This window comes from Rhopilema esculentum, chromosome 13 (assembly GCF_057945365.1).
Source record: "Rhopilema esculentum isolate cy_ngs chromosome 13, ASM5794536v1, whole genome shotgun sequence".
Taxonomy (NCBI): domain Eukaryota; kingdom Metazoa; phylum Cnidaria; class Scyphozoa; order Rhizostomeae; family Rhizostomatidae; genus Rhopilema; species Rhopilema esculentum.
This window is the reverse complement of record NC_142827.1, coordinates 7,217,802-7,244,930: the sequence shown is the minus strand read 5'-3', so window position 1 is coordinate 7,244,930 and position 27,129 is coordinate 7,217,802. Positions and strand designations below refer to the sequence as shown.

Sequence of the window (27,129 nt, the reverse complement as noted above, 5' to 3'; positions counted from 1 at the left end):
TCAATAAGATTCGCAAGTATATACTCAATCATACACCTTCAAACAAACCAGGATTTTAACAGCTAACATTCATCATTCTGAGTTGATATTTTTGATTCTGCATCTCACTATCTGCAGACCTTTCTCAAAAATGGGGTAATTTGCTGCCTGACGGCATGAAATTTTTGGCACAGACTAATTTCAACAAGAAGATTCTAATTCTATGATCCATTTTTTGCAAATATGAAGATAAGAAATATCTTCAATGTTTTGTTTTTATACTGCTTGATCAGACATTGATCTATTTTACTATGTTTTGTCTGAACATCAAACTAATAATTGCCTAAAACATCAACTTTCGATTTTCAGAGATATTTTTGGCAAACTAACTCACCTCATCTACGAGTGCAGATAATTGTTCTAAGGGTGCAGGAGAAAGATCTCCGTAAACAAGAGCTGTTTTGAAGTTGTCCTTCCCAATAGGCTCTCGTTTATCACGTTTAAGAAAATAGACTGATTTATTTTTGCTACTGGCTTGGAACTCATAAGTTGGTATCAAAGCACCTGCACTGTTCATAGATATTATCAACTGTGGGTTATCCTGCTTATCAAAAAACTCCAGTAGCATTTGTCTGTTTTCTTCGTTGTTTATTAACTTTGACCATTTGTCCGGCTTCAATTTAAACGTCTTGAGCACGTATTCGGATACGTAGTCGATTCTTGGATCTGCTACCTCCATTTTGCAGACTTTGGCCTAGGCGGCGTGATGCTGTACTGACGATTACATACACTTCCTTTAAACTATTCTGTTAATATATCACTTTGCAAAATGTTGCTGTTTTTATCAAATGCAAGTGTCTTTCTTTTTGCAAAGTAACAATTTTCAGCACGAATCTAGTAAATCAATTGCAATGGTAACTGCCCGGTGAACCTTGGTTTTCCAGACGCGTATTGATATCCATGGTAACCGTCATCACTTACAACGCATTGTGGGATATCCCGTTCGATTTGGCGCCACCCAAGAAAACGAAAATTCGAATTTCGAAACCAAGAATACTTTCAAAAAGCCCTGGAACCACCCGAAGCAGGGCAACGGAGGAGGGGCCGGGGGGCCATGGCCCCCTCATTTTTTGCAAAACAATAGAGCTTTTTTCAAAACCTTTTGTAATGATTGATAAATTTTATCTTGCCCCCCCCACTTTCCAACCTGCTTCGGAGCCCATGCGAAGCAAATGTCCTCTATACCCTGGGGGGTACTCCTATTAAGGCCTGACAGGGGGTCCAGTCAGGGTCGAAGAGTCAGCTTGTAGCTCATATTTCAATCAATCTTTAATTTTGAAAGGCTGCTTGAACAAATTTAAATTATACACTCCTTTTTATAAGAACCAGTAAATTTAAGTTCAGACTGACTGTTCTTAATATTTTCGAAAATCTGAGGCTGGATTGTTCTTAGTTTGTTCTTAAATTAAGAAGGTGTAAGCAGTGCTGAGGAGAGGGGGGTCAGGGGGTCACCCGGGGGCCCGTGACTTTAGGGGCCCATAGATAATAACTTTGTAAGCAGTGCAGTTGATAAACAATTAATGATTAGCAATTCAGTGTCTCCGTTATCAAAACTTGTCAATAATAGAAAATAACCTTTAAATTAAATAAGGTAGAAACAACAACAGTATTAAATCCCCATTTTTTTTGTCAAACAGATCTAGTAGATTAAGGTAATTTTCTAGTTAGTTAACAAGACAATTTCCAAGTCTTTACATCTGTAAAAAGGTAAATTATGGAGCTATAGTAAAAAAATTTTGGAAGTTTCAGTTTCGTTGGACGATTTGAACGATATTTCAGCTGATGCAATTTCAGCAACCAAAATAGCCGCAATTTTAGCAACCATCGTCTCAAAAATTTGCCCCGGACCCCTTAAAAGGGTCGCCTCCAGTGCGCCTTGCTTTTATCTTTCGTTTTGACCCGGGGCCTAGAAATCCTCTCCGCGGCCCTGGGTTTAAGCAGTGCTATTGGTAGTTTTTTCGCTCTAAGGAGGTGTTCAGGCCTCATTTGCCAACAAAGTGAGTGAGACAGCCTTAATTTGCTGACAAATTTGAATATTCACCGAAAAAGCAGATTTTGAAAAAAAACGTTGTTCAAAAGTGCATTTTGCAGAAGCTCGGCCTCAGCTTGTTCTTAACTTTTAACCAGTTTTGAGGCTCGTGTTCTTATAAAAAAAGAGTGTAAACTTTTGCAGAACCTTTTCACTTTTCATTCGGTAGGGTTTTATTGCAAATGATTTAGGTTTGTGTAAAAATCAAATTAATATCTGAGATATGAAAATTATTTAAAACTCTTTTCAATCAAATTTGTTGGGTTTCATTGTGAATGATTTTAAATCTGTAAAAAATCAAATAAATACACTATTGCTGTATTTTATTCGATCATAATTATCTCAGAATTTGCCTTTAGTTTTTATTGGTATAAGAAGCTTAATTTTATCTGAATGTTAACACTTCTCCATAACCCATAACTTACACGACCACAATCAACGTTTTAGTTGACTTTCCTTTCAACCACTCCAATCAAAGAGCCACGTTTTAAAAAAAATGGTCAACATTTTTCTTGTTTAGTTTCCATACAAAAGACCAAGCTTCTGGGTTTAGCACAAAAGATTCATCCAGGTAAAAACTTTTACACATTAAACTGTCATGATACTGATTTCTTACGAAAGGAGAAAGCTCAGAATTCTATAGAGGATTGACTATGAGGGTGACTGGGGTATAAAATTAAGCCCCTGGTTATTTTTGCAGAAAAGTCCTGTATAGTTTCAAACTTATCTTTGTCGTAAATAAATCTTGCATATTGCTAGCACTATCAGTTTAATAACTTTGAGCCGAAAAAAGTCTGGATGCTAAATCTTAATCTTTGGTAAACATTTTATAGAAAGTATTTCTGTGAAATGTTCCGAAAGTAGCCAATCATTGTGTATTTTTTATCACAATCATGAATACTCGTATCTATCTACTCGGTGTAAAACTAATACGTTGCGATAACCTCTTTGTTCAGTCTGCACAGAAAGTATCGGCAAAACAACAAAACTTAAAGAATGATTCCGTGCAGCTTTACATTAGAAACTATGTAAAAAACGCCACACAAGATAAAAATTAAGAAATCAGATTACTGAACGCCCCAAACCTTAAAAAAAGTTTAAAAATGGATTGAAACTATCCTTTGAAAGAAGTTTAAAAAATGGATTGAAACTATCCTTTGAAAAAAGTTCAAAAAATGGTTGAAAACTATCCTTTGAAAAAATTTCAAAAAATGGTTGAAAACTATTCTTTGAGATGATTTGTGACTGCTTATGATGAAAAATTAAGAAACAGCATACTCAATTTGTTCTTTTTGCACATGTTGTTCTTGTGGTAAGTTAACTGCCTTTGCAATCTATGAATTTGCTTTATTCATGAAGTTGTTTAATCACTATTGTAACAACTAACACTAAATAAAATACACAGTATGATACAATACAATCCTGGGCTCCATCTCTTATAACAAATGAGCATATGCAGCAATTTCAAAATTAATGTACTCTCTGTAACTTTTACAATCTCAGTGGCACTGAGGTGAATTTTGAGGCACTGAACTTGCCCCACCATTTTAACCTGCTTTAGATAGCTGTTAATAGCTTATTGCATGGGCTCCAATGCAGGTTGGAAAGTGGTGGGGCCAAGAGAAAGTGTAACAATCATAACAAAAGTTTTTTTAAAAAAGCTCTATTGTTCTGCAAAAAGTGAGGGGGCCATGGCCCCCCCCTTTGTCGGAGGCCCTGTAATGTTCTGGTTTTACGGGTGTCGGTAACATCAGTGGATGTTTTATGGCTGTCGGTGGCTGCTTCAAGCACAAAAAGGCCTCTGAGAAGTGCAGACCTAAACCAACCTATCCATTTGAAGGGGGCTTGTAAATTGAGAACTGAGAGCCACAAGCATGGTAAGTCCTATAAATACTCCATTTAAAAAAGATGTAGCAATTCTGACCAAAACCTCAATCATTGAGATCATACAAGGTCAGTGGTTTTAGACAAAAGCCCTAATATATATCCATCAAATGGATGGTTAGCTAGTGGCTCTTCTAACATCATAGAGCTCTCATTCAGTTGTACAATCCTTTCCACACAATGTTTGTTTGCTTGAAGAGATAATACACACTCAAAAGACACTCTTACATTGAAATATCATTTTTTTCATATTCAATGAACATAAAAGTGTTCTTTATATTCTTGATACCTTCACCTGAAAAGCAAAGAAGACTGGCATCAGCAATAAAATAAATAAAAGGTAAAGAGCAAAAATCAGGAATCCATTAGATAAGATTGCATTAAGATTAGATTAGATAAGATTGCATATTATACTGCTCTGTCATTGGATAATACCCTTAATCTATATTTAGAAATCTTTTTGCTTGGCTTTAAGGTAACTTAATGTTTGAGCCTGTGTGATTGTCAGTACTAGAGGGTCATAAAGCCCTGGTACTTTGAAAAGCTGGGAGAAATAACAGAAGTTATGTACTGAAGAATGGTAAGCCCACCAAATGGACTACCTACAAATGAGACTTGAAATGTGTCACAGATAACAAACTTGTCAAGGCGAAGGCATGTGTCACAATGAATTAGATGAAATAACACATAGTAGAATGGCCTGGATACAAGACAGGAGCAGTACAACATAAAACAATAAAATATGGAAGACTTAAAGAAGCATGTCATCAAAATATGGAAGAATATGGAATGGATCATCATCTTGAGCCTACAATGTCAACTTGTTCATACAATGTCAGTTTGTTCATACAAAGACACAGTTACCAAAAAAGTGTATGTGAATGTTGGCAAATGAAGAGTGTGCTTTGAGTGAGCTCCTATATGGCAAGCATTTTTAGAACATATGACAATATCCCATCCTTTCTCTTGACAAACGTAATTTTCAAAATATTCTAGCATTCAAAGATTTTCTGTGTGATTGTGTTTGAGTCATGACTGTGGAAAGCCACCGCAAAAACGATACTGTCATCATCTAGTATTTTTCCACTGCATTCTGGTAAAAAATCTAATTCATTTGAAATGGCTTGGTTAGCTTAGTAATAGCTTGCTTTTATGTTTAGCTGATCATTGTAATAAACATTATATTGCCTGTTGTATACTCTTAGTCTTACCTTACTATCAACCTTACTTTGTAATTCATGCAGGAAATAAATACCTTATCAAAGAGCTTTTTTACAACTTGAATCAAAACAAGCAACCTAGTTTTATGGACAATGTTTGATGTCTTTTGGTATTTTGGCACAGTAAGCCTTGAACAGGTACAACCACCAAATATAACTATTATAATATCAGAACAATCCATAAACAAGGCCAAAGAAGATACAATTGTATCAGTTTTCTGATGAAAATATGAATAGGGCTTTGAGTCAAAATTGGGTGTCTCAATATTAGACTGAAAACTAGTCTAGAATGGATCAATGCAGAAGAAGTGGTTACATGCCATCACAAGGCTGATGAGCTTAAGACATTTTATGATTAGCATCTAACACTCATCTGCTTACCTACTCGTCATCTTCTTCATCTCCACCTCCACCTTGTCCCTTTCTCATATTCTTTCTCTTAACACGACCTGGTCTGCCACAGCCATAAGGTGAGTTAAGGCTGAAATCAATGTGCTTTTGAGAGTCAAGCCTCACAACAAATGATGGTATATTCACCAGCTGCTTGCGTACCCTGAAAACCAAAATCATATACAGTCAATTAAAGCCAGTCACTTTATTTGTTTGCGTAATCCTTAAATCAGTTTGCAAAAAAGTTAGCTTTGCAGCATGCCTATGGAAAAATTAATTTTAAACAAGATGCATCGTTAACATTAAAAATAAATACAACTAGTTAATTTTCAATCCAGTTATCATTCCAAAATGGTGTTGAAACCTCAACTAAGTTTGTTAGAAGGAGGAATGGACTACAACACTGCCATCCCCCAACAATTGTCAAACTGTGTTCTATTCCCTGTATAATAAAGAACTGAATAGGAATCAATTATAAAAGCTATTCCCTCCCACAACCCTGTCAATCTCATTCCCATAGATCTATGGCTCACCCTTTCATTTTAACCATTCATTTCCTACTTTAGGAATCTGCGTTTAGAGAAAATACAGCCTCTTTTGAAAGGATGCAAGTTTTTCACTAAATAGTTTCTAAATAGTTTTCACGCAATGTGCAACCCTTTATAATTGGGACTGGCTGGGAAAATTCAGCTTTCAGATGAAGATTTCTCTTTCCCGTGATATTTCCCTTGATCTTTCCCTTCCCTTGATATTTCCCTTGATATATGAGCTTCAAAAGAATTCATTATCTTTGCAGGAAATTTTTCTTACTTGTGCATTTTTAATAGAAAAGTCTATGTGCAGAATATCAAAGAGTTCTGAAAAATATTAATGCTCACCAACTTTGCAATGCAATGCAAAGAGGGTGGCAAAACGATTAAAAGAATCAAATACGTTGATGAAATTTGAGTCGTTTCTCAGAAAAAAGAAAATAGATGGCAGAGGAAGCATTTGAAAGTTGAATATTTTTGCAATGAGAAAGAACTGATTTTGTTCAACATGACAAGGGATATGAAATACCTAAACTACAATTTCAAAACAGGCTTAAATTGTAATAATGATAAATACTCTTAAACGTATTTGGAAAGTATAACTGGCAGAACCTAAGGTATTGCTGTTAAAAAACAGACCTGATGTGCCTCTGTCTGATGATAACACGGGCATGGTGAATTGACTTTGCTAGGCCGAGCTTGAAGACCTGGGTTTGTAGTCTCCTCTCCAAAAAGTCCTCAACCCTAAGTCCAAGCACGTAATCGAGCTTCATTCGACTTTCGTCCAGTACTCCAATACGAACAAGCCTTCTCAGAAGGGCATTACCTTCGAAGAGACGTCGAGGGTCTTTCTCAGGAAGGGTCAGCAAAACTCGGGCTCTCTTTCTAATCTTGGCGAGAGTGTATTTCACCCTCCAGACCTCTCTCTTGTTTCTGAGACCATACTCACCAATCAGTTTAAGTTCTTGATCAAGACGAGCCTTTTCAAATGGCCGACGTGGGGTCACGTAGGTTTTGGAGTGCACGTTCTTCGCCATCTTGAATTTGAGGCAGGGGAAAAGAACGTGGTTGCTGACGGCGGGGAAGAAGAATCATCCAAAGGACTGGTAACTAGTGTGGAGGACAATGCGGGCAGAAAAGGGGGGCATTGACAAAAGTTAGTTCTTGACTGGTGGGGCGAAGCATTGTTTGACATCCGTAGTTCAAATATGTTCTGAACATCTACGCCAAAATCCACTAAACATTCCCTTTTTTGGTTCTGTAATAAGGAACTTGAAAAGAACCCTGTAAGTGCATTATTAGCCGTATCATACGATCAAAATTCCAAATTTCTTTTTTTTTATATATAAGGCTTGTAGGCCGAAATGGCCCATCGCCAACACAATTACCATACATACAAGTTGACATAATTACAAATTAATAATAAATCTCAGAACATAAGTACAAATTAACAAGAAATATCAGAAAACAGCAAACAGAATTACTATACTTACAAGTTAACATAATTACAAATTAACAATAAATCTCAGAAAACAGCAAACTGCTAATACAAAGATAAACAGATAAAAAATGATGACGAGCTGGAAAGTTTACGTTACGAGAATATGCACGTAGAGGACTTCCCAAAAGATTCCTGTGACTCAAAAGCAAGCGATATAAAATTGGATATCTATATCAGACATTCCGTATCTTCTTGACTCACAACACAATTACTTACATTGGTATTTTATTAAGAAACTTTGACGTGATTTTGATTAAAACTTTTGAATTTGGAAGTATTCAATAAACTTTAGAATAAAAAATATGTAAATAAAAATTATAAAATCAAGATTTGCAAAAAATTATAACGACAATGATTTATATAATTTAAAGAAATGGTGATTTATCAGGTTAATTAGTATTGTAATAGTGGTAGTTTGGATTTCGTTTGTTTTGCAACTCGTAACCCTAGTTATTTAACACCTTTTGCACATTCGACTGTTTATAATTCCTTTTGTTATCTAATTGCACCTTTAGCTCCATTAATTATTTCATTTGGGATTTTTGTATCTTTATTCAGATTATCTAATTAATCTTGGGAGTAGTATCTTTTGTAATCACTATTATTTTGTAAATACCTAGCTATGTAGTATTTCGATTAGTTCTCGTTTAGGTTATATTTTGGGCGTGTTATTTTACAGAGTTAGTTAGATTCATGGTTCAGAGCGATGAGGTTAAGTATGTTTAGGTTCTCGGCGATTAATTAATGTGGCAAGATGCTTGTAAAAGATCTTGTTGACACGAACTATGGTTTTTTTTATTGAATACGTATGGATATTTATGGAATCGCGCGTGACGATTTGGATTATTATGGATTACTTGATATGTTTACGAGGACAGTACTTGTGAAAGACTGTCCCTGATGTTAAGAGAACGAATCGACGTTACGGGACAACCGTAGGGAAACATTGCTTGATAATGACCTAATTCGCAGAACGATCATTTGATCGGAAGAAAGACATTGAAACATTATTTATTTGTCTCTTTGCCTTAAGTTCTCATGGAAGGACCAATTTGTCTCGACGGCAATGATAGGGTGGATTCGTTTGGCAAAAACCCCTATTACAGTATAAATGTTAAGATATAGCTAAATAACGTTAAATTTCATAGGTAGACAGTGCTTTTGTGTTTGTTTGGGTTATTCAAAAATCAAATCAGTCCAAATTGTTTAACCTTGTCGATTTATTTTTCAATTCTGCCAAGAGAGCTGCTAAAAGTGGAGGAGGGTCTAAAAAAGTACGGGGTTCACTTCGCTAAAACCGAATGAAAAAGGCTTCAATGGTGGTTCAATTCTTGATATTTTTGCATTTGCTGCAAAAAGTGGGGGAAGGCATCAGAGTGTTTGTTTTGAAAAATATCGAAAGTAAACTTTCTTACTTCAATTTTGTATAGAGATCAAAGCCAAAGAGTTTGAGGTAGGTAAAAAGGGCCTTTACTGTTAGCTGTTTTGCTAGCAAAATTAATAATTCTAACGGACTTTCTTAAGTTATGTTTTATGGGTTTAGTCAAGTTCCGACTTACGCTACCTCCAATTAAGCATAACATAAAGGATAGGCCAAAAGCAAGTTGGAAGCATTCCCTGATCAAGTTCCCTGATCCAATAGCGCTTTAATTTATCTAGTAGGATAGGATGGTTTAAAAAAAATTATATAAAAGTTTTGTAGATGTCTAGAATAGCTAGTGTGGTACCTTTTCCTTATGAAAACAGAACTGATAATAAAAAATGATAGTGTACTTGTTAAGGAATTCTAACCAAATTTTCTTCGAATTATTCTTAAATTTATCAAAGTAAGTTTATGGAATCTATATAGTAAGTACCTCTTAATCAATTATAATACACAAAGATATATTTACTTGCTAAGAAGTTTGGGTACTATTTATTATTATTTTGAATTGATATATAGATTTTAAAATACATTTTGATATCCACAGTTGCAACTTTGTTTGTACGTTTTTTGGAAACAGGTCTGTGGTGAACTGTTCTCATTAGTATTCTGTTTATATGCATTTTCACGTCCTCTTATTGTTCACACATAATTACCATTGTTTTAACGCATTTTAAATACTCTTTGTTGTTTCTAATTGCACTGCACATTAACTGATATCCATGGAAACAGTTTAGTTGATTTTAGTTTTGTTATGGGGTGTGATAGTTGAGTTCGTAAGGATCGAGGAATGAAATTGAGTTAGAGAAATGAAAGATTTGTTTATTGATTGAATTCTCAAGCGGTGAGTTCGTTCCATTTATTTTATGTATATAGATATCTTAAAGGGCCTCCATAATTGGTAACCACGACGTCTTCATTGCATTTGTTTACGTTTGATTTTATCCTTGCGCCATTGTTTACTTCACACACCAACATCATGTCTACTCCCGAAACTTCCTCTGAAACTCCTTCAACTTCCACTACGAACATCACTTCTGTTAGTCTCAAGCTACCTCCGTTCTGGCCTTCCGATCCTTCTATTTGGTTTGCACAAGTTGAGGCTCAGTTTCAGACACGCAATATTACATCTCAATCGACAAAATATCACCATGTCATTTCCATGCTTCCGCCAGAAGTTGCTCAAGAGATTCGCGACATATTACTTAATCCACCAACTTCTCAACAATATGACTACCTCAAGTCCGAGCTTATCAAGCGTACGTCTGTTTCGGAGCGAAAACGTCTTCATCAGTTACTAGTAGCAGAGGAACTCGGTGATCGAAAACCCACCCAACTTCTTCGCAAAATGCGACAGCTTTTAGGCAATGCAGAGCTCGAGGAGCGTATTCTTCGTCAGTTGTTTCTCGAACGTTTACCGACTAATGTTCAACCCATCTTGGTTTCCTCTGCTGATACAATTTCCCTAGATCAACTTGCCACTCTTGCTGATAAGATTTTAGACGTTACTTCATCGTCACCTTTGCTGTCCCCCCTTTCTGCCACAGCAACACCATCAGTTTCAACAAGCGATTTACAAGAGCAAATTTCTCAGCTAACCATTGCTGTACAGGCTTTACAATCTCAAGTTTCCTCTCGTGGTCGTTCTCCTTATCGTCGCTCCAGTTTTTCATCTGGTTCTCGTCGCCCCTCTCACAGTTCAAGTCGATCTCGCCACCCTAATTCTGAATGTTGGTACCATTGGCGTTTTGGTGTTAATGCAAGAAAATGTCAGTCACCATGTTCTTTTCGCTCATCGTCTTTGGGAAACGGTCCCACCAGCGATTAGAGGCGGCCTCTTCGTCTGGTTCCTCCGCTCACAGTCGTCTTTTCTATGTTACTGACCGAAAGACTGGTACTCGTTTTCTTGTTGATACAGGTGCTGAAGTTAGTGTCCTTCCACCTTCTTCACAACAGCGTAAATTTCCATCAAAGATCACTCTTCAAGCTGTCAATCATACACCTATTGCAACTTATGGACAAAAGTCAGTCACTTTAGATCTTGGTTTACGCCGTATTTTTCCATGGGTATTCATTCTCGCTGACGTGCCTCGTCCAATCCTTGGTGCCGATTTTTTAGCCAATTTTGGTCTAAAAGTGGATCTTCGTCACCACAAACTTCTTGACACAAACACTAACCTCACCATTCAAGGCCTTACAACCCCAGCCACTTCACCTTGTCCCATTTTTGCGATATCGACTCTGGCTACGCCTTATCAAGATCTTCTAAAAGAGTTTCCAGACATTGTTCGTCTTTCAAACAAAGAAACTGCCATAAAACACACTGTGACGCACCATATTCGCACTGAGGGTCCACCTGTTTTCTGTCGTCCACGAAGACTCGCTCCAGATCGTTTTGCTATCGCCAAGTCGGAATTTGATCACATGCTTCAATTAGGCATCATTCGTCCTTCCAAGAGTAGTTGGTCTTCTGCACTTCACATGGTTCCAAAACCCACCCCAGGTGACTGGAGACCTTGTGGAGATTATCGCGCATTGAACAACGTAACCATCCCAGACCGCTACCCAATACCCCACATACAAGATTTCTCTTCTTCTTTGCATGGTAAAAATATATTCTCAAAAATCGACTTGGTTAAAGCGTATCACCAAATTCCTGTTGAACCATCCGACATTTCAAAAACTGCCATAACAACACCTTTTGGCCTTTTCGAATTCGTGCGTATGCCTTTCGGCCTTCGAAACGCTGCACAGACTTTTCAGCGCTTTATTGACGAGGTCCTGCGGGGCCTTGATTTCGTCTATGCCTATATCGATGATGTTCTAATTGCAAGTGCTAGCGCAGAGGAGCATTTACATCATCTCCGTATAATTTTTCAGCGTTTCCAAGACTACGGCATTGTCATAAATCCATCAAAAAGTGAATTTGGATCTGCTTCATTGGATTTTCTGGGTCATCATGTTTCTGCTGACGGTATCAGCCCACTCTCCTCCAAAGTTCAAATTATTCAAGATTTTCCGCCTCCAACATCATTACGCTCGCTACGTGAATTTCTTGGCCTCGTCAACTTTTACCGCCGTTTTATACCAAACTGTGCAACACTCATGCAGCCATTAACTGATCTTCTAAATGCTCGTCACACAAAACAGCCTTTTCACCTCTCTGAGTCTGCCTGTACCGCATTTACGGCTGTCAAATCTACTTTAGCAACCAAAACTTTACTCCGCCATCCAGTCCCTAGAGCTCCATACAGTCTGATGACTGATGCTTCAAATATTGCGGTTGGTGCCGTACTTCAGCAATACATAGATGGTACCTGGCACCCTCTGTCCTTTTTCTCAAAGCGATTACAACCATCGGAAACAAAGTACAGTACTTTCGGTAAAGAATTACTTGCAGTATACCTTTCCATTCGCCACTTCCGTCATATTCTTGAAGGTCGTCAGTTCTTCATTTTAACGGATCACAAGCCTCTAATACATGCCATTTCTTCAGCATCTTCTCGTCATTCGCCTAGGGAGATTCGACATCTGGACTTTATATCGCAATTCACAACAGATATTCGACACATTAAGGGTATTAAAAACCCTGTTGCTGATGCCCTGTCACGCCTTGATATTAATTCTATCCATTCATCGATCGATTTCTCCCAACTTGCTGATGCACAACAATTTGATGAAGAACTTTCGCAGGTAAAAGCATCCACATCCTTACAGTTTTGTGACATTCCGCTTCCATTGTCGAACAAAACGATTCTTTGTGATACTTCTACAGGAAATCCTCGGCCATATGTTCCAGCTCTCCACCGTCATGCTGTCTTTGATAGTTTACATTCTGTTTCACATCCTGGAATTCGTGCCACACAAAAACTTATTACGCAGCGTTTCATTTGGCCTGGCATGAACAAGGAAATTCGCCAGTGGACCAAATCGTGCCTTAATTGTCAACGTTCCAAAGTTCAGCGTCATACCGTTACTCCTTTTGCCACTTTCTCGTGTCCTGACGTACGTTTTGATCATGTTCACCTGGATCTTGTTGGCCCTTTGTCGCTTTCCAAAGGTCACCGTTATATTCTCACTTTTATCGATCGTTTCACGCGTTGGCCTGAAGCAATACCACTACCAGACATCTCAGCAGAAACTGTTGCACGCGCCTTTGTTCAACGATGGATTGCGATATTTGGTGTTCCTTCTACCATAACTACGGATCGTGGTGCTCAATTTCAGTCCAACTTATTTAGATGTTTAACCCAGCAACTTGGCACCAACCACATCCATACAACTGCATACCACCCTTCTGCTAATGGTCTTGTGGAGCGCTTTCATCGTCAATTGAAGTCTTCCTTGAAAGCATCGGATAACGGCCTTAATTGGACTGACTGCCTTCCATTGATAATGCTTAATATTCGTTCCTCTTTTAAATCCGACCTTAGCTGCAGCCCCGCTGAACTCGTTTTTGGAACACAACTTCGTCTCCCTCATCAATTTTTTGCTCCATCATCCTTGGCTTCTCTAGATCCGAAAAATTACGTTGACCGTTTACGTCGGTACATGTCAAAGCTACAAGCTACGCCAACCCGGTCTCATACAAATCGCTCCTACATTCCTGTTGATTTGCAGTCCTGCACTCATGTGTTCGTTCGCGATGACAGTGTCAAAGCTCCCCTTCAACCTCCTTACCGTGGCCCGTTCCGGATTCTTCGTCGTTTTCCAAAGTACTATACACTGGACATCAATGGAAAACAGGATACGGTATGTTTAGACAGGTTAAAGCCAGCCTTCATTGATATATCTGCTCCTCCAGTTAAGAGTCGTGACGAAACTGTTATTCCTCCGTCTCCAAAGGAGTCCGATGTACCTATCCGTAAAACTCGCTCTGGACGTCATGTTCATTTTCCAGACCGTTTTTATTCGTAACTTGAATATATCTGTTTACTCTTTTGCACCTTTAACACTTCCTTAATTATGACATTTATCGTTCGCTTTATCGCACTAGCTCTCTAGGGGGGGAGCTCTGTGGTGAACTGTTCTCATTAGTATTCTGTTTATATGCATTTTCACGTCCTCTTATTGTTCACACATAATTACCATTGTTTTAACGCATTTTAAATACTCTTTGTTGTTTCTAATTGCACTGCACATTAACTGATATCCATGGAAACAGTTTAGTTGATTTTAGTTTTGTTATGGGGTGTGATAGTTGAGTTCGTAAGGATCGAGGAATGAAATTGAGTTAGAGAAATGAAAGATTTGTTTATTGATTGAATTCTCAAGCGGTGAGTTCGTTCCATTTATTTTATGTATATAGATATCTTAAAGGGCCTCCATAGGTCTTATGTTTATTAGTTTTATTTAAAAGATGTCCTTAGTTTATCAAACTTATCATTCAAACTATTGCAAGAGTCAATGAGATGACAGGACCTAGCTTCTATGAGGTCATTGAGCCATGCACCGGCGTTGAAAGTCTTAAAATCACGATAAATTTCTGTTTTTTTGCAAGTTTACGAGCTAAGAACTAAAAGGATTGGTAATTGACCAGAAATGTTTGATAAGGTTGCCACGAAGCAATCTTATTGGTTCAATCAATGTTCGGTGAATGCGTGTCTGGAAAAAGTTAGAATACTGGTAGATTTACAAAGCTATCTGTCTTGAAACTTATATCTAGCTCCAAGTGTTGATAGCGGTTTGCTATTCTTTTAGAATGATGAGAAGGACTGTTTCAGACTGATAGTGTAAGAATTCGTCTTCTTTCTTTTAACGCGGATGTCGATAAACAACCCTTCAAAGGGCGGGGCTTTGGGGGTGATTAATCTCAACCCAGCAAGCTTCAAATTCATTGTCATAAATTATTATTATTATTATTTGCTATGTCGAGGTCAGGGGTTTCTAAAAGCTAAGTCGTTTTGTACAAAGAAACCGAAAGAAACAACATCATAGTTTCCCTAATTTCCTATTTACAAACTGCGTCTTTCTTCTGCAAACTAGGAAAGTCGGTAATCTTTTGGTAATATAACAAAGTAATTTTGTTAATATTCCAAGTAAGTTTTTGCATCTGCTTGAAAGCAAAGAAAGTCTTTTTCAAAGATAACATGTCTTTGTTTTTCTAAATATTACTCCTTTCCACTCTTTTCTTTGAAAAAACCTTGAATACCATCGTACTGTCACTATTTGCCTGTGTCTTGCTCTTGAAATATTCATAGATTGTTCAATTGTGCATTTTTGCTGCTTTGCAGCCATCTCATAACATCTCACAATTTGTCAATGCACATAAAACTGGCATCAGGTTTTCAATTCCTTTTTTGCATTCCTGTTCTTTCTTTAAGCTTCAGTTGTTGCGAGAATGCAAGATCTGATATGTATTTATGGCTTTCAATACTTCCAAAAAATTATTATCCGTCCATGCCATGCATTTTGTCTTTTATTAAATTTTTTGAACTATAGATCTTGCTTAGACCCTGTTTTACTGTTTGGATTTTCAAAAGCTTGCAAATTTATTTTATTCACAGAGAAACTATAACATGAATAACTTAGCAAGCACTTCCAGTTTCTTAACTAGCCAAAGCATTTTCATACTTTTGCGGGATGTTTATCGTCAGCTTCGCTCTGGCATTTTCGCATGAATTTGGACATGTATTTTCAGACGTTCAGTATCAAATGGGTTGGGTTTAGGGGGTATAGACTGAATCAAGCACTTTTTAAAAGATCAATGGATCTGTACAGTGATAAATCTAAACTAAAGTATTTTTTCTGTCTCATTTTACATATTATTTCTTAGGATGACATTTTTCATGTCTTGGCAGGCTGGTGGCTGATGCGAGTCAAAATTCAGCTCATTGTTTTTGTTAAAATGGTGTCCCTCTGTTCTTAAAATTAAGTTATAACAGCTGAAGTCAGGGGCAGATCCAGAGCAAATTTGAAGTAGGTGCAGTTGGTAGTGGGGGCGCTGAAAATTTTTCAAAAATTGGTGACGAGAGTACGCTGTATACAACAATTTTAGACCCATTTTCAGAATAAACAACATAACTTTGAAGTAATCCTTGAAGAAAATTAACCTATCGGTCTCAGAAACTTTATCACCTGATTCTCATTCTTCAAAAGGGGCGCAAAATTTCCAAAAAGGGGCGCCAGATTTGCTTCAACTCGTCGAGGGAGGGGCAACTGCCCCAACTGCCCCCCCCCCTAAATCTGCCACTGGCTGAAGTTATAAATTGGTGCTCTTGTTAACATCATGCTGTTGTTTGCCATATGGGACGAAATGACACTGGAACCAAGATTACTGAATGATAATTCAAAATTTTAAAGAAACAACTGTCACCATTTCAAGACATTCGACTTTTGAAGAATTAGAGGCTCCATTTTAAGAATGGAGCACCATTTTAGAAAAAAGTCATAATCTTATAGAATAAGGTCACAATTTAAAAAAACCAGAGCACCATTATAGGAACGCTGGTTGATGTAATATAAATTAATATATTTTGCTTCTGTTGAGCGTTCTGTCGTTTTTATTTCTTTTTTAACGTGCAGAAGACACGGAGCCAGCAAGAGACGAAGTTGCGTGATCGTTGCGTCTTGATGAACTTACTGACTGACTAATCAAATAACAATACGTATTCACATAAAACGAGTGGATGCTACAAAAATGTTGTTTATTACGTTACTGTGGATGCTGTGGATACAGAGACAATGGATGGTGTTACAATCGACAATGGTCACTACCCCCGTTTTAAAACTTCAGCGCAAGATTTTGAGAAAGGAGGGGCACCATTTTATCAAAAACAACGAGCTTAACTTTGGCGGCAATGACACCCTATACTACATGGCTACAGATTTACCTGAGCATGGTCTATAGAAAAGGTAATTACGCGGATTATTCCTTCAGGGATTGTTCCTTCTGCTGGTATAGTTCGACAACAAAAGGAATTGTAAGAAGTACTAGGTGTGAGGATTTAGGGTTGACTAAGGTAACAAGAAAGTAAACATGTCAAAGTGCCAAAATCCGCTGAGTCTGGGTTTTCATTACTGCGATGCTATTGGTTGATCTGAAACTGGTCACATGAACTCACCTCGTACTGATGGACAAAACAATTTCCATCAAAAGCATGACACACATGAAATATCACATGAAATAGCAGTGATCACGCCATAACCAAATGACCCCCTATAGAGAAGGCCTATTTATCATGATTCAATGCCTTTAAACAGGATCATATGATTGCATCATATGAGTCTATGTCAGACCAAAGGCAGACCTATCCGGTTAAACTTGTTTGTAAGTCTAGGAAGTTTCACCCATATATGTCTGACAATATCACGTGGTCTTCCTTATACGGACCGTACTCGCTGGTCTGAAGATCTAGCGAAGAAAGATGTTGACGGTCGCGACACTGGCGAAGACGATGGGCGATACTAGATTCAGATGACAGCGTTGTGAAACTTGGCTGAAAAGATTCCAAGACGGACAAAGAAGGGGAGATTCATATCAACTGCATTTTGAATGCAAAGATGACTAGGAAGGTAAGGACTTCCCTGTGAAAGGGTAGAATATATCTGTTATATTTTCCTTTGCCCATTTATAGGCCCCACTTTCGAAAATAGACAGGTCTTCCTTCGAACCCAATTTCACCTGTTGTTAGGCTTTACAACATTGCCAAGTAATTTTTCAATTCATAATCAGAAGTTTTAATCCCTTTTAAAGTTATCTGCTTGGTTCAAGATGTCTAACAGCTAATCGCTAGCGCCAAATTGAAAATAAATATACGAGAAAGATTGGCACAATTACCGATTCTTATACCTCTGGTCAAAAAGCTTAGAACTTAAATAGAGTAAATCCACGACAGTTGATAATAAATTTTAACTTTCGACGGAATGTAGCAATGTGGAGAAACGTGTAAATCGAGCGAAAGAGCGGATGATCAGAATATTTATAGATTGTGATATCACAACACATTGCTTTCTGTGCAATGTAATATCGACATAAACAGCAGGATTTGTTTACCTAATCATAACGATAATTTGAATTTTGCGATTATTAACCTAAGTGTGAATACTAAAGCAAATACTGAGTATCCAGCATTTGTCTAAATGCGATTTGTATACTTTTCAGTATGAAATTACTCAAGTGTAATATTCCGAGTTGCAATTTGCATATTAGTCGGCTGTTCAACAGACTGGAAAATACCCTGCAACCATTGTTTTCGCTGAAGTTCCAGGTGTGCCATACTTGCCATACAAAGCTATTCATAGTACGATGCAACATTGATGCAAAATTATCTTCTTGGTAGTGAATGCATGAATAATGAACAACAGAAGGTACCGTTTTGTAGGATAATGATCATTGATAGAGTTTTCATAGAGACCTGAACATGGTGGAAAACAGGGACATGGCAAAACAGCCCCATACATTATTTTTATACTATAGAGAGCTGCAGAAGGAAAATTTTTCAGATAATTTTGATCTATCATTTGTACTAAAATTTACAAATATTTTCAATCATTTAAAGTAGACCAACTTGTTGTTTTATTTCAGGATAGATCACTCGTAAAGAGCTTTCTAGCTGGATCTTTTAGTGGCACTTGCTCATGCCTCTTGTTTCAACCTTTGGACTTGATAAAGACAAGAGTACAAACACCAGCTGTATATGGGTATGTTTATATATCTCAAGTCCAGATTTCCTATCTTCTATTTCTTTGCTAGATATTATAGAACTGAAAATAGATGATGGAGAAGAATATCTGTGGAAGCTAATGTGCATCAAATTTTTGACATGTATATATTCTTTTTTCTTTAGGAGTAATGGAATGCTTTCGATTATCTCAACTGTTGTAAGAACAGATAGCATAACTGGATTATGGAGAGGAGTTACACCCGTGAGTGAAATTGTATATACTTGATGTAATATTAGTGAAAATGTAAATGACATCTACTGATATAGTGACATCTACAGCCTAGGCAACAGAGCAGCAAACAATTTAATGATTATCACATTTTAGTGTATAAACAGCATAAACACTTTTAATGGTTAGAAGGTACTTTAAAAGAACACATTTTAGTATCTTTTAGCTTGTCAAAATCTTGTCAGAGGATTTTTTCTTTTTTCTATCAATGGAAAAAATATGTGAGGTTTAAGTTCCTGCTTCAAAAATCTTGTGTTTTGAATGGTCTGAGAATAGGTAGAACCATTTTTAAATGTAAGCTTTTCAGACTTTGCCAGGATTGGTTTAAAACTGCTCTCAGGTACCTTGACACATACCTAATTTCCCTTAGAGGTGCACTTTATCACCAGCTCAGTTTCTAAAATTTACATTTCAATTATTTTCTCACTGTTGGTAAAATCTATTTAGGGTGGTTTACACTATCCCTGTCAACATGTTAGAAACAAAGGCAACTATTGAAGCCTCAAACTCTCTTGTGGAGGATCAATGTTCTTAAAGCATTCCATCAAATTTGTAAATAACTATATAAAATAGATTTCAAAATGACTGTCTATTTTTTCAATAAAGTCTGGATTTTGTCTTTTACTACCAAGAAACCAAAAAAATAAAGCTTAAAGCTGTAATTAAATATTGAATGCTATTATTCAACCATAAACCAAACAACATTCCTATGGCAAGACTTGGTAAACCGGTTGGCAAGACTGATAGCCTTTTCTATTTTTGTAGGCATGATATGAAAATCCAAAATTAAGTTATAAACTCTTGAAATCGTGAGATTTTATCAAAATCATTAAATCACCAAAACAGCAAGGCTTTTTAAGTATATAATAGAATTTTGATATTCTACAAGCTTTGAAGTGACTATTCAATCTGTAAATAATTTTATCTACTTTTAGACAATATCAAGGACTGTTCCTGGAGTTGGAATATATTTCTGTGCATTACATGCAATCAAGACCTTATTATTTGTGTAAGTCTCCTTCTCTGTTTTTAATTTTACTCAGCATCAGTACCAAAATTATTATAATTTGCATTGCAACAGTTACCAAGAATGACATAAGCGCTCAAGCTCTTGGGCAACCACAAAATGACCAAAGTCACTAAACATCTTATTCAAATTATAGTATGGCTTGTTAGAGGTTTTTCAAGTTTTCTTGTTTATAAAGGCATTATGTCCTGTCAGTCAACCGTTTTGCAGTGCAATTGTAATAAAAAAACATCGAGAATTAGCCTTGCGTTGCTGATTGGATACATAAGGATAATTGTATTGTATAGTCCAACCAATGGTTAATTCAAATGGCCAGCTAAATGTGTTGTAAAATAGTGCCTTTAATTTATATTCATATATAAACAAAGTACATATAGAGTTCCTTTGGACTGAAAATTTCCCTTTTTAGACTGCTTTTTGAATTAACGGACCTGTTGAGATATACTTCTTAGCATAATAATACACTTTTTGCAGGTCTACAGAGCCAAAAGCTTGGCAAAATGTACTGCTTGGTTTTACAGCAAGAAGTGTTGCAGGGGTTAGCCTGTTGCCAATTACTGTAGTTAAAACACGATATGAGGTACTGTCCTGTACTTTTTTATTGTTTCATCTAAATGTATTTAAATACTTATTCTTTGGTATCAGACACTGGAATTCGGATTGGCCTGCCTGACAATATGAATCAATCATTAGAAAATGCCCCTTTTTATGAGACTTTTTCCCCTCCTACCATGCCTTGCCAAATTGGAAATGCTCCCCACATCCTTGATTCATTTGCCGATTCTTTGTAGCTCAAAACTTAAATAACACAAAATTGTTGATTGGTTTGTCTCTTTTTCTTTTCAGAGTGGCATATTTGACTATAGAGGGGTTTCAAGTGCATTAGTTTCAATTTGGAAGTCAGAAGGAGTAAAGGGACTTTTTAGTGGTTGTGCTGCTACTGTTGCAAGAGATGCTCCATTCTCTGGTCTATATCTCATGTTCTATAATAAAGCAAAAGAACTTAGCAGGAAAGGTATGTTATTATATTATCATGTTATTCTTTTAACAAGATTAGCACAGTGGCGTCTGAGGCCTTTATGTAACATATCACTTTGAAATCTTCTGTTGCATAAATTTTGCAATTTTGTCAGTTATCTGTAGACTTAGTAACTAAGTGTTATTGTATTGATTTAATATTAGTTTTTAATGATTTCTACCCAGGCTGCATGAGCAACAACGATATCATATTTTGCTGCAGAAACGCCACATTAAATGAACCGTTTACAGTTTATTAGCATTCAGTAGCAACTTTCCATCTAAAATTACAATCATTGCATGACTTTTTTTCCTAGTAATCCTCTCGTTTATTTCACAGGATGACCAGTCATATAAAGCCTGATTTACACGAGATAAATTTTTCGCACAAAGGGAATTTTTTTGTCATGAAATTTTCTCTCAGTTTTGAAGTTGAATTTCTACTGGCAAAATTTTTAGCGCAAATCTGCTGCAGAATATAGCAGCTTTTCAGAGACTGCATCTATTGAAAAAGCTTATAATTGTTAAGTTAATTTGCTTGAAAAAGCGAGCTTAAAACGAAAAAGCGCGAAAAAATCAGAACAAAACGACACTTGGTTGGAATATTCGTTGAGAGTGTCTCCAGAAGGGGTGTTTTATCTTTCGGTAATAGATTTACGTTTAAATGACCATCAATACTCGTCATTTACTTTCGAATGTAGCTATCTACATGTGAAGAGCTTTTTCCGTTTGTGGCACCGAAGATCCTTGGTGCATCAGCCCCATCTGCTACGCATATGCTGTGCGTGTGAATCAGGCTTTAGAAACTTCTTTAGTTTGTTTAATACGTAGTGAAACTAGAAATTGAATAGAATATTTTCCTGTTTCCAAGCCAGTTCGACGTCATACTGTGTTCAAACAATATTTTTCACCTCAAAGAAGTTCGATATAGAAAATAAGAAAGGAGGCGTAAATGAGACTTTTCTGCAAAATTCTTTGATTTGATTTTTCTGCAAGTTTCTTAAATTGGAAAATCGAAAGAATTTTTGTAGAATATGAAATGAATCGGAATTACATTGTCAACCTTATTTTTCAGGATTTGGAGAGAAGGAACTGAACACTAATTTACATTTTATGTGCGGAATATCAGCGGGAGTGTTGGCATCTGTTGCGACACAGCCTGCAGATGTTGTGAAGACTCAAATGCAGCTTTACCCATTTCGATACAAAAGTACCATTGACTGTGTAATTATTGTTGTAAAGAACAACGGCCCTAGTGGCCTTTTTAGAGGAACGCTACCTAGATGCATACGGCGTACGCTAATGGCTGCCTTGACGTGGACTGTTTATGAATCTGTTATGCAGAGGCTTGGATTGAAAGTATGAAACCAATGGGGAGAAGATGCAGTTTTAATTAATAATTCATAGCATGTAGCACACATTTCCGACGCAGCATAAGCTGCAAGTTGTATATATTGTATTCATGTTTTGTGTAGAAATTGAAGATTTCATTGTCAAAGACGGTGTGAAAAAACAAGAACAGTTCATGGCCACCATTTCTTATTCGTGCAAAGTTCCCATAAACAACCGCTCTACCTACGAGCGTAGTAGGGGGATCCATTATAGATCTTGCCAGAATTTACGATAAAATATGGATCTACCCTATAATGCGATAAAGATTGCCTAATTCAGGGAGGGGGGCTGTAACCCTCCCAGCCCCTATGTCACCTACACCTATGTGTTTGTCGGTGTTTGCCAAAATGTCAAAATGTTTTTTTGTCAGATTTTTTCCTTTTTGATGGTTAAAAGCAACCGTTAGTCGCCGAGAACAAGCGAAATCTAATATGTAACAGGAAAGTTTCGTGAAATAATACGACTTTGTAATGGTATGTAAGATTTTACTTTCTAATCTTGAAATATATTTTACCAATATAGTTTTCCATAGTTTATTGAAACATAGTTTGCCAAGAACTGCATCAATTTTTAAAAACAATCCTCTCCTTTATCCAGTCAATAAAAGGTAACCCTCCCAATCAGCATTGAGTGAAAAGGAAATTTGAAAACCAGTATCAAAAGATTAGAAAGTAAAATCCCTCATACCATTACAGAGTCGAGGGGCAATTCACTCTTGCAAATAGCGTACGAGATTTTCCCTAAAACAAAAGGATTTCTGGTGATTTCCAGATAAAACAATAGGATTCCCACCAAAGGTGTACGAGATTTTTCGGAGTGATCTGCCCCTCGTACAGAGTCGTATTATTCGACGAAAATTTCCTGTAACATATTAGATATCGCTTGTTTTCATGGTAGGCTCTCCTGTTTGTTTGTATTGCCACTAACCCTGCAATTTAAGATAGAATTATGCATAGCGTTTCTCTTTTCCCATTCATTGCAGAAACAGCTATTTTTTTAAATTCTGTTTTTCTCAAAACAACATTATCGACATTCACATGATGCCTGTCTGCGTCTTGATTGGCTTGCATCTTCTGATCATATTTAATTCACAAGAATGCTGGTAGATGTATCCAATCGTGAGATTTGATATCCAGTGTTTGCTAATATGGTAATAATCCTGAGCTGGTTGGTACTTAGTAAATTTACATTAAATGCCGCAAACTCGGGAAATTAATTAATAATAAGTATTCAATTTAGGGTTCTATATTTTTACAAAGTAAGTGTTAGACTGGTCAACAATGCCATACACAACGCTGTAAAATTGATGTCCTAGATCCTTCTTTAGTCGGAAATCGTGTTTAAAATCTTGTGCCAACAGCTTGTATATATAACTTAAAGACAGTCTGTTGTATTTAGAGTCTATTATTTTATGCATGTGAAACAATTGGAGATGTTAGAGATGAGACAAGTTAGTTCTATTATCATTTCACTCATGTTGTTTTGTTTTACATTTAAAAAAATTATTCTTATTTCTGTATAATCCTGTTTATTTTACGCGTCCTCTTTATATGCCATGGCTGGGGCTCCTGTTTGTTATAATAAAATGATACTACATCCCTTCAATTGAACCAAGATTCAAGATCCATTTATTACCTTGGAAACGATAGTGCGTCTAATCTCTTAGACATCTAATCAAATCCAAAAATCACATTTTAGAATTGTGTACTATTCAACAGTTCTGCTAATCTTATCTGCTGATCCATCGGCAGTCATGGTCTATTATCAGCTCACTGACCACAACTACAATGAGAGCAAAAGACTAGGAACATTTCTTGGTTTAGGGCTACAGCTTTCAGACAGGCAGTCTGATGTTGAAGGGCACCTTTGACCAGCGGCGGCGCCAGCTTCAAAAAGTGGGATGGACATTGAAGGGGAGGAGCTGATAAAGGGGTCGGGGTGAGAAACCGGTGGAACACCGGATGAGAAATTGTGCTCGTTGTTGAAAACCAAGTTTCACTTACTTTGTTACCCTCGATAGAAGAATTTGATTTCATTGGGTAGAAGAGTTAAATTTCAGAGGCAAAGGTTAACAAGCTAATGTCAATGTCATCAGAGTGGTAACTTTTAACTAAAAGTGGTTTTGGACTTTTTAACGAGGCTTCCTACTTCTATTTTACCTGCTATATCTCGCTCGATGCTATTTTGAATAAGGTTTTCCAACCTTTCGCCTGACATTAAAGGCTCAAAGGCGGGGGCGCAAATTCAAATTTTTTTAAGGGGGTGTTCTTTGAAGGGACCGAGTTTTCGCCATGACAGACCGATTTTTGCGAAATAGCTGGAACCGACTTTATCGTACAGTATGATTGCAGTGCAGTAGGTCCACTATATGCCTTACTGTACTGCAATACAGCATGGTACCAGCAGAATAGGGACCAATTTTTGGTGTGATAAAAAGAAATACTAAATACAGGGCTAAATCGGGACCGACTTTATCGCTATCAAATTTCAACTGGGACCGGGTGGTGAAATTATTGGGGGTGTGACACCCTCCATACCCCCTCATTTGCGCCCCTGCACAAAGGTAATTGTTGATGATTTTTACCTTGCTGTGTGCCTTTTCGCACGAGGCAGCTGTGACAGGTGGGGCTGCAGCTATACTCTCTTTACAGCTTAAAAAATGTTTGGGTACAAGTTTTAAAGTTACTTAAGTTAAAGTTAAAATTACTGCCAAAAACCTCAAAGACCAAACTCTAAGAACCAAATGTTTAGCATTTTGTTTTATAGATCATCTTCATTATAGTTGCTCACTATTAACAGAACTGACAATGAAAAAATGTTTCGATCTCAGAGAAGAAACATTAGAAAATTGATCTTTCAAAAGTATGTTGAGTGCTCAAAACATAATCCTTCGTCAGTTTCTGTTCTATTTTGTTAAGAAATGGCAGGTAATTGGAAACCATAGCTTTCAGTATTGCTTTTTCAAAAATCAAGAAGAGGAAGATGACATAACATCTAGATCGGCGCATTGCTGTTTTATATAATTCCTCTTTGATTTCTCTTCAAAGAAAATGAAGCAAATTTTTCTGAATTTTGCAAGGTCTCCGTGTATGTTAATTTGCTAAGCTAAGTTGATGAAAAAGTTTAATCATTTTTGGGCAATTAGATTCTTGGTCATCATAATGATAAAACCTTCTATTTGTGGCCCACTGTCTAGATACAGCCATTTGATTTTTATCCTTGTGGCAGCGGCTGGGGAGCCTTGGATGCCAGAGGCTCAACAATATAATTCGAAACTATTCACAGAAGTATTTATTTGAGGATGGAAACTCGTTCTTTGCCACCGCATCGGTCTACAATACATTATGCCCGGTTTCTCGAGGCTCTGGTACCCAGGTTACGGGTAGTGGGGGTGTGTCGGGAACCCGCGAGTATGGTATATTGCAGATTTGGAGAAGAGCTACAATTTTTTAGGCCCAAACATGCAAAGACCAAAAGAAAGATTATTTTGCGGTCCCTGGGGTGGAGACCTGTTGCATCTGTTGACTTTGGTCACACAACATGTATCACATGTGATGACTGCAAATAAAGATCAGGGGCCACCATTTTGGAATCCCGCTTTACGCCAAGGGAAGCCATCACTGTGGGCCAGCAAAGCTACTTCAAATGATGATCCTATTGTTTTGCTAGGAACCACATGAAAGTAGGAAAAAACGGAAAATAATAGCATTTAAATCATTACCCAGGTATTGTCAAGGTACAATATGCCACCAGTTGAATCCCGTAGGAGTGTACAAAATTTCACAAAAGCAATGACGCAAGCTTGAATGCGTAGTGACGCTCGGATAAAAACCCTTAGCAATACACCAATAGAATTCTTAGCTGTTACGTCATAAAAATATATTTTTAGAAACTTTGAAATACCACTAATTATGGAAAGTCAGCTAAAAATGTTTATAATCAGGTGAGATGGCCAATGAAAGATTGGGATTTGAAAATGTATTATTTATTAAGGTTATTCATGAACTTATGATAGGTGACCAAAAACAGTGATTTGACAGGGCAAGCGGCGGTGTTTACGTGGGCATATCTCAGCCAGTCTTCTAACATCTCAATTTCTATTTATGTACGCTCCTTTCTAATTACAGTTGAATCCCGATATAACGAACCCTGGATATAATGAACTTTCCGGTATAACGAACTAAATGTCTGGTCCCTTGGATTCTACCTTACAAACTCCTTGTAAATTCTCTCGGTATAACGAACCCCGTATATAACGAGCTCTCATAATTACGAACCAATTTTTAGGTCCCTTCATCGTAATTACCCCCGATAAAACGAATTTTTCATAAATTTTCCATCTGTCATTTTTATTTATTCATTTTCGGTATTCATTTATCACTTAATCTGGTGGGAAATCATTTGGTGGGAAAACAAAATGTGAAGTAATCGAAGACGTCATTCAGCCGGCAACAAAAAGTGAAGTGATACCAGCTTTGCCAATATCTTGGTCCCAAATAATAAGAGGAACATAAAGATTTTCATTTTAAATGACTTACCACTAGTAACGTTTTAATTCAGATAGGTTTGTTTGGAGTTAAATGTGCACAGAAGTTGGTTGGAGATTGCCTGAACATGCCCATCGCAGGTTTTTTTAGACGTGAACTGCGAAATGATCGGTTTATTGAACTCCCGATATAACGAACCATTTTCTGGTTCCCTTCAGAGTTCATTATACCGGGATTCCACTGTAGATATATTGACAGTGAGGTAGAAGACATAAATATGATCAGATGCCCAGACA

The 27,129-nt window shown here is 37.0% G+C and overlaps 3 protein-coding genes across 3 annotated transcripts in view; 1 reads left to right on the top strand and 2 right to left on the bottom strand.

Annotated features, from left to right (window-relative positions):
- Positions 1 to 945, bottom strand: part of LOC135691736 (dynein beta chain, ciliary-like) — a 40,960-nt gene extending 40,015 nt beyond the window's left edge. The window contains exon 1 of the mRNA XM_065209692.2: positions 374 to 945. Coding sequence (XP_065065764.2) covers positions 374 to 718 — 345 coding nt within the window. The 5' untranslated portion in view covers positions 719 to 945. The remainder of the gene's footprint in view (positions 1 to 373) is intronic.
- A 3,231-nt stretch (positions 946 to 4,176) lies between these two features.
- On the bottom strand, positions 4,177 to 7,169 carry LOC135691747 (small ribosomal subunit protein uS4). Its single transcript, XM_065209709.2, has 3 exons — positions 6,732 to 7,169; positions 5,554 to 5,725; positions 4,177 to 4,247 (listed from the first exon to the last, which is right to left on the bottom strand). Exons 1-2 carry the CDS (start codon positions 7,127 to 7,129, stop codon positions 5,554 to 5,556), a joined length of 570 nt encoding a protein of 189 aa, XP_065065781.1. The 5' UTR covers positions 7,130 to 7,169; the 3' UTR covers positions 4,177 to 4,247.
- A 10,054-nt stretch (positions 7,170 to 17,223) lies between these two features.
- On the top strand, positions 17,224 to 23,796 carry LOC135691743 (mitochondrial glycine transporter). The gene is made up of 7 exons (XM_065209703.2): positions 17,224 to 17,530; positions 18,543 to 18,658; positions 18,805 to 18,883; positions 19,846 to 19,919; positions 20,412 to 20,517; positions 20,784 to 20,952; positions 22,030 to 23,796. The coding sequence occupies exons 1-7, from the start codon at positions 17,519 to 17,521 to the stop codon at positions 22,317 to 22,319; spliced, it is 846 nt and encodes a 281-aa protein (XP_065065775.1). The 5' UTR covers positions 17,224 to 17,518; the 3' UTR covers positions 22,320 to 23,796.
- Positions 23,797 to 27,129: the final 3,333 nt, after the last annotated feature.

Bases quoted from the DNA above. Each gene is read 5' to 3' on its own strand.
- LOC135691747 (XM_065209709.2), bottom strand. From the start codon at position 7,129: ATGGCGAAGAACGTGCACTCCAAAACCTACGTGACCCCACGTCGGCCA. The intron at 5,726-6,731 runs GTCTGTTTTTTA...TTTGGTTTTCAG, and splicing joins ATCAGACAGAGGCACATCAG to GGTACGCAAGCAGCTGGTGA.
- LOC135691743 (XM_065209703.2), top strand. The intron at 18,884-19,845 runs GTGAGTGAAATT...ATCTACTTTTAG, and splicing joins TATGGAGAGGAGTTACACCC to ACAATATCAAGGACTGTTCC. The intron at 20,518-20,783 runs GTACTGTCCTGT...TTTTCTTTTCAG, and splicing joins TAGTTAAAACACGATATGAG to AGTGGCATATTTGACTATAG.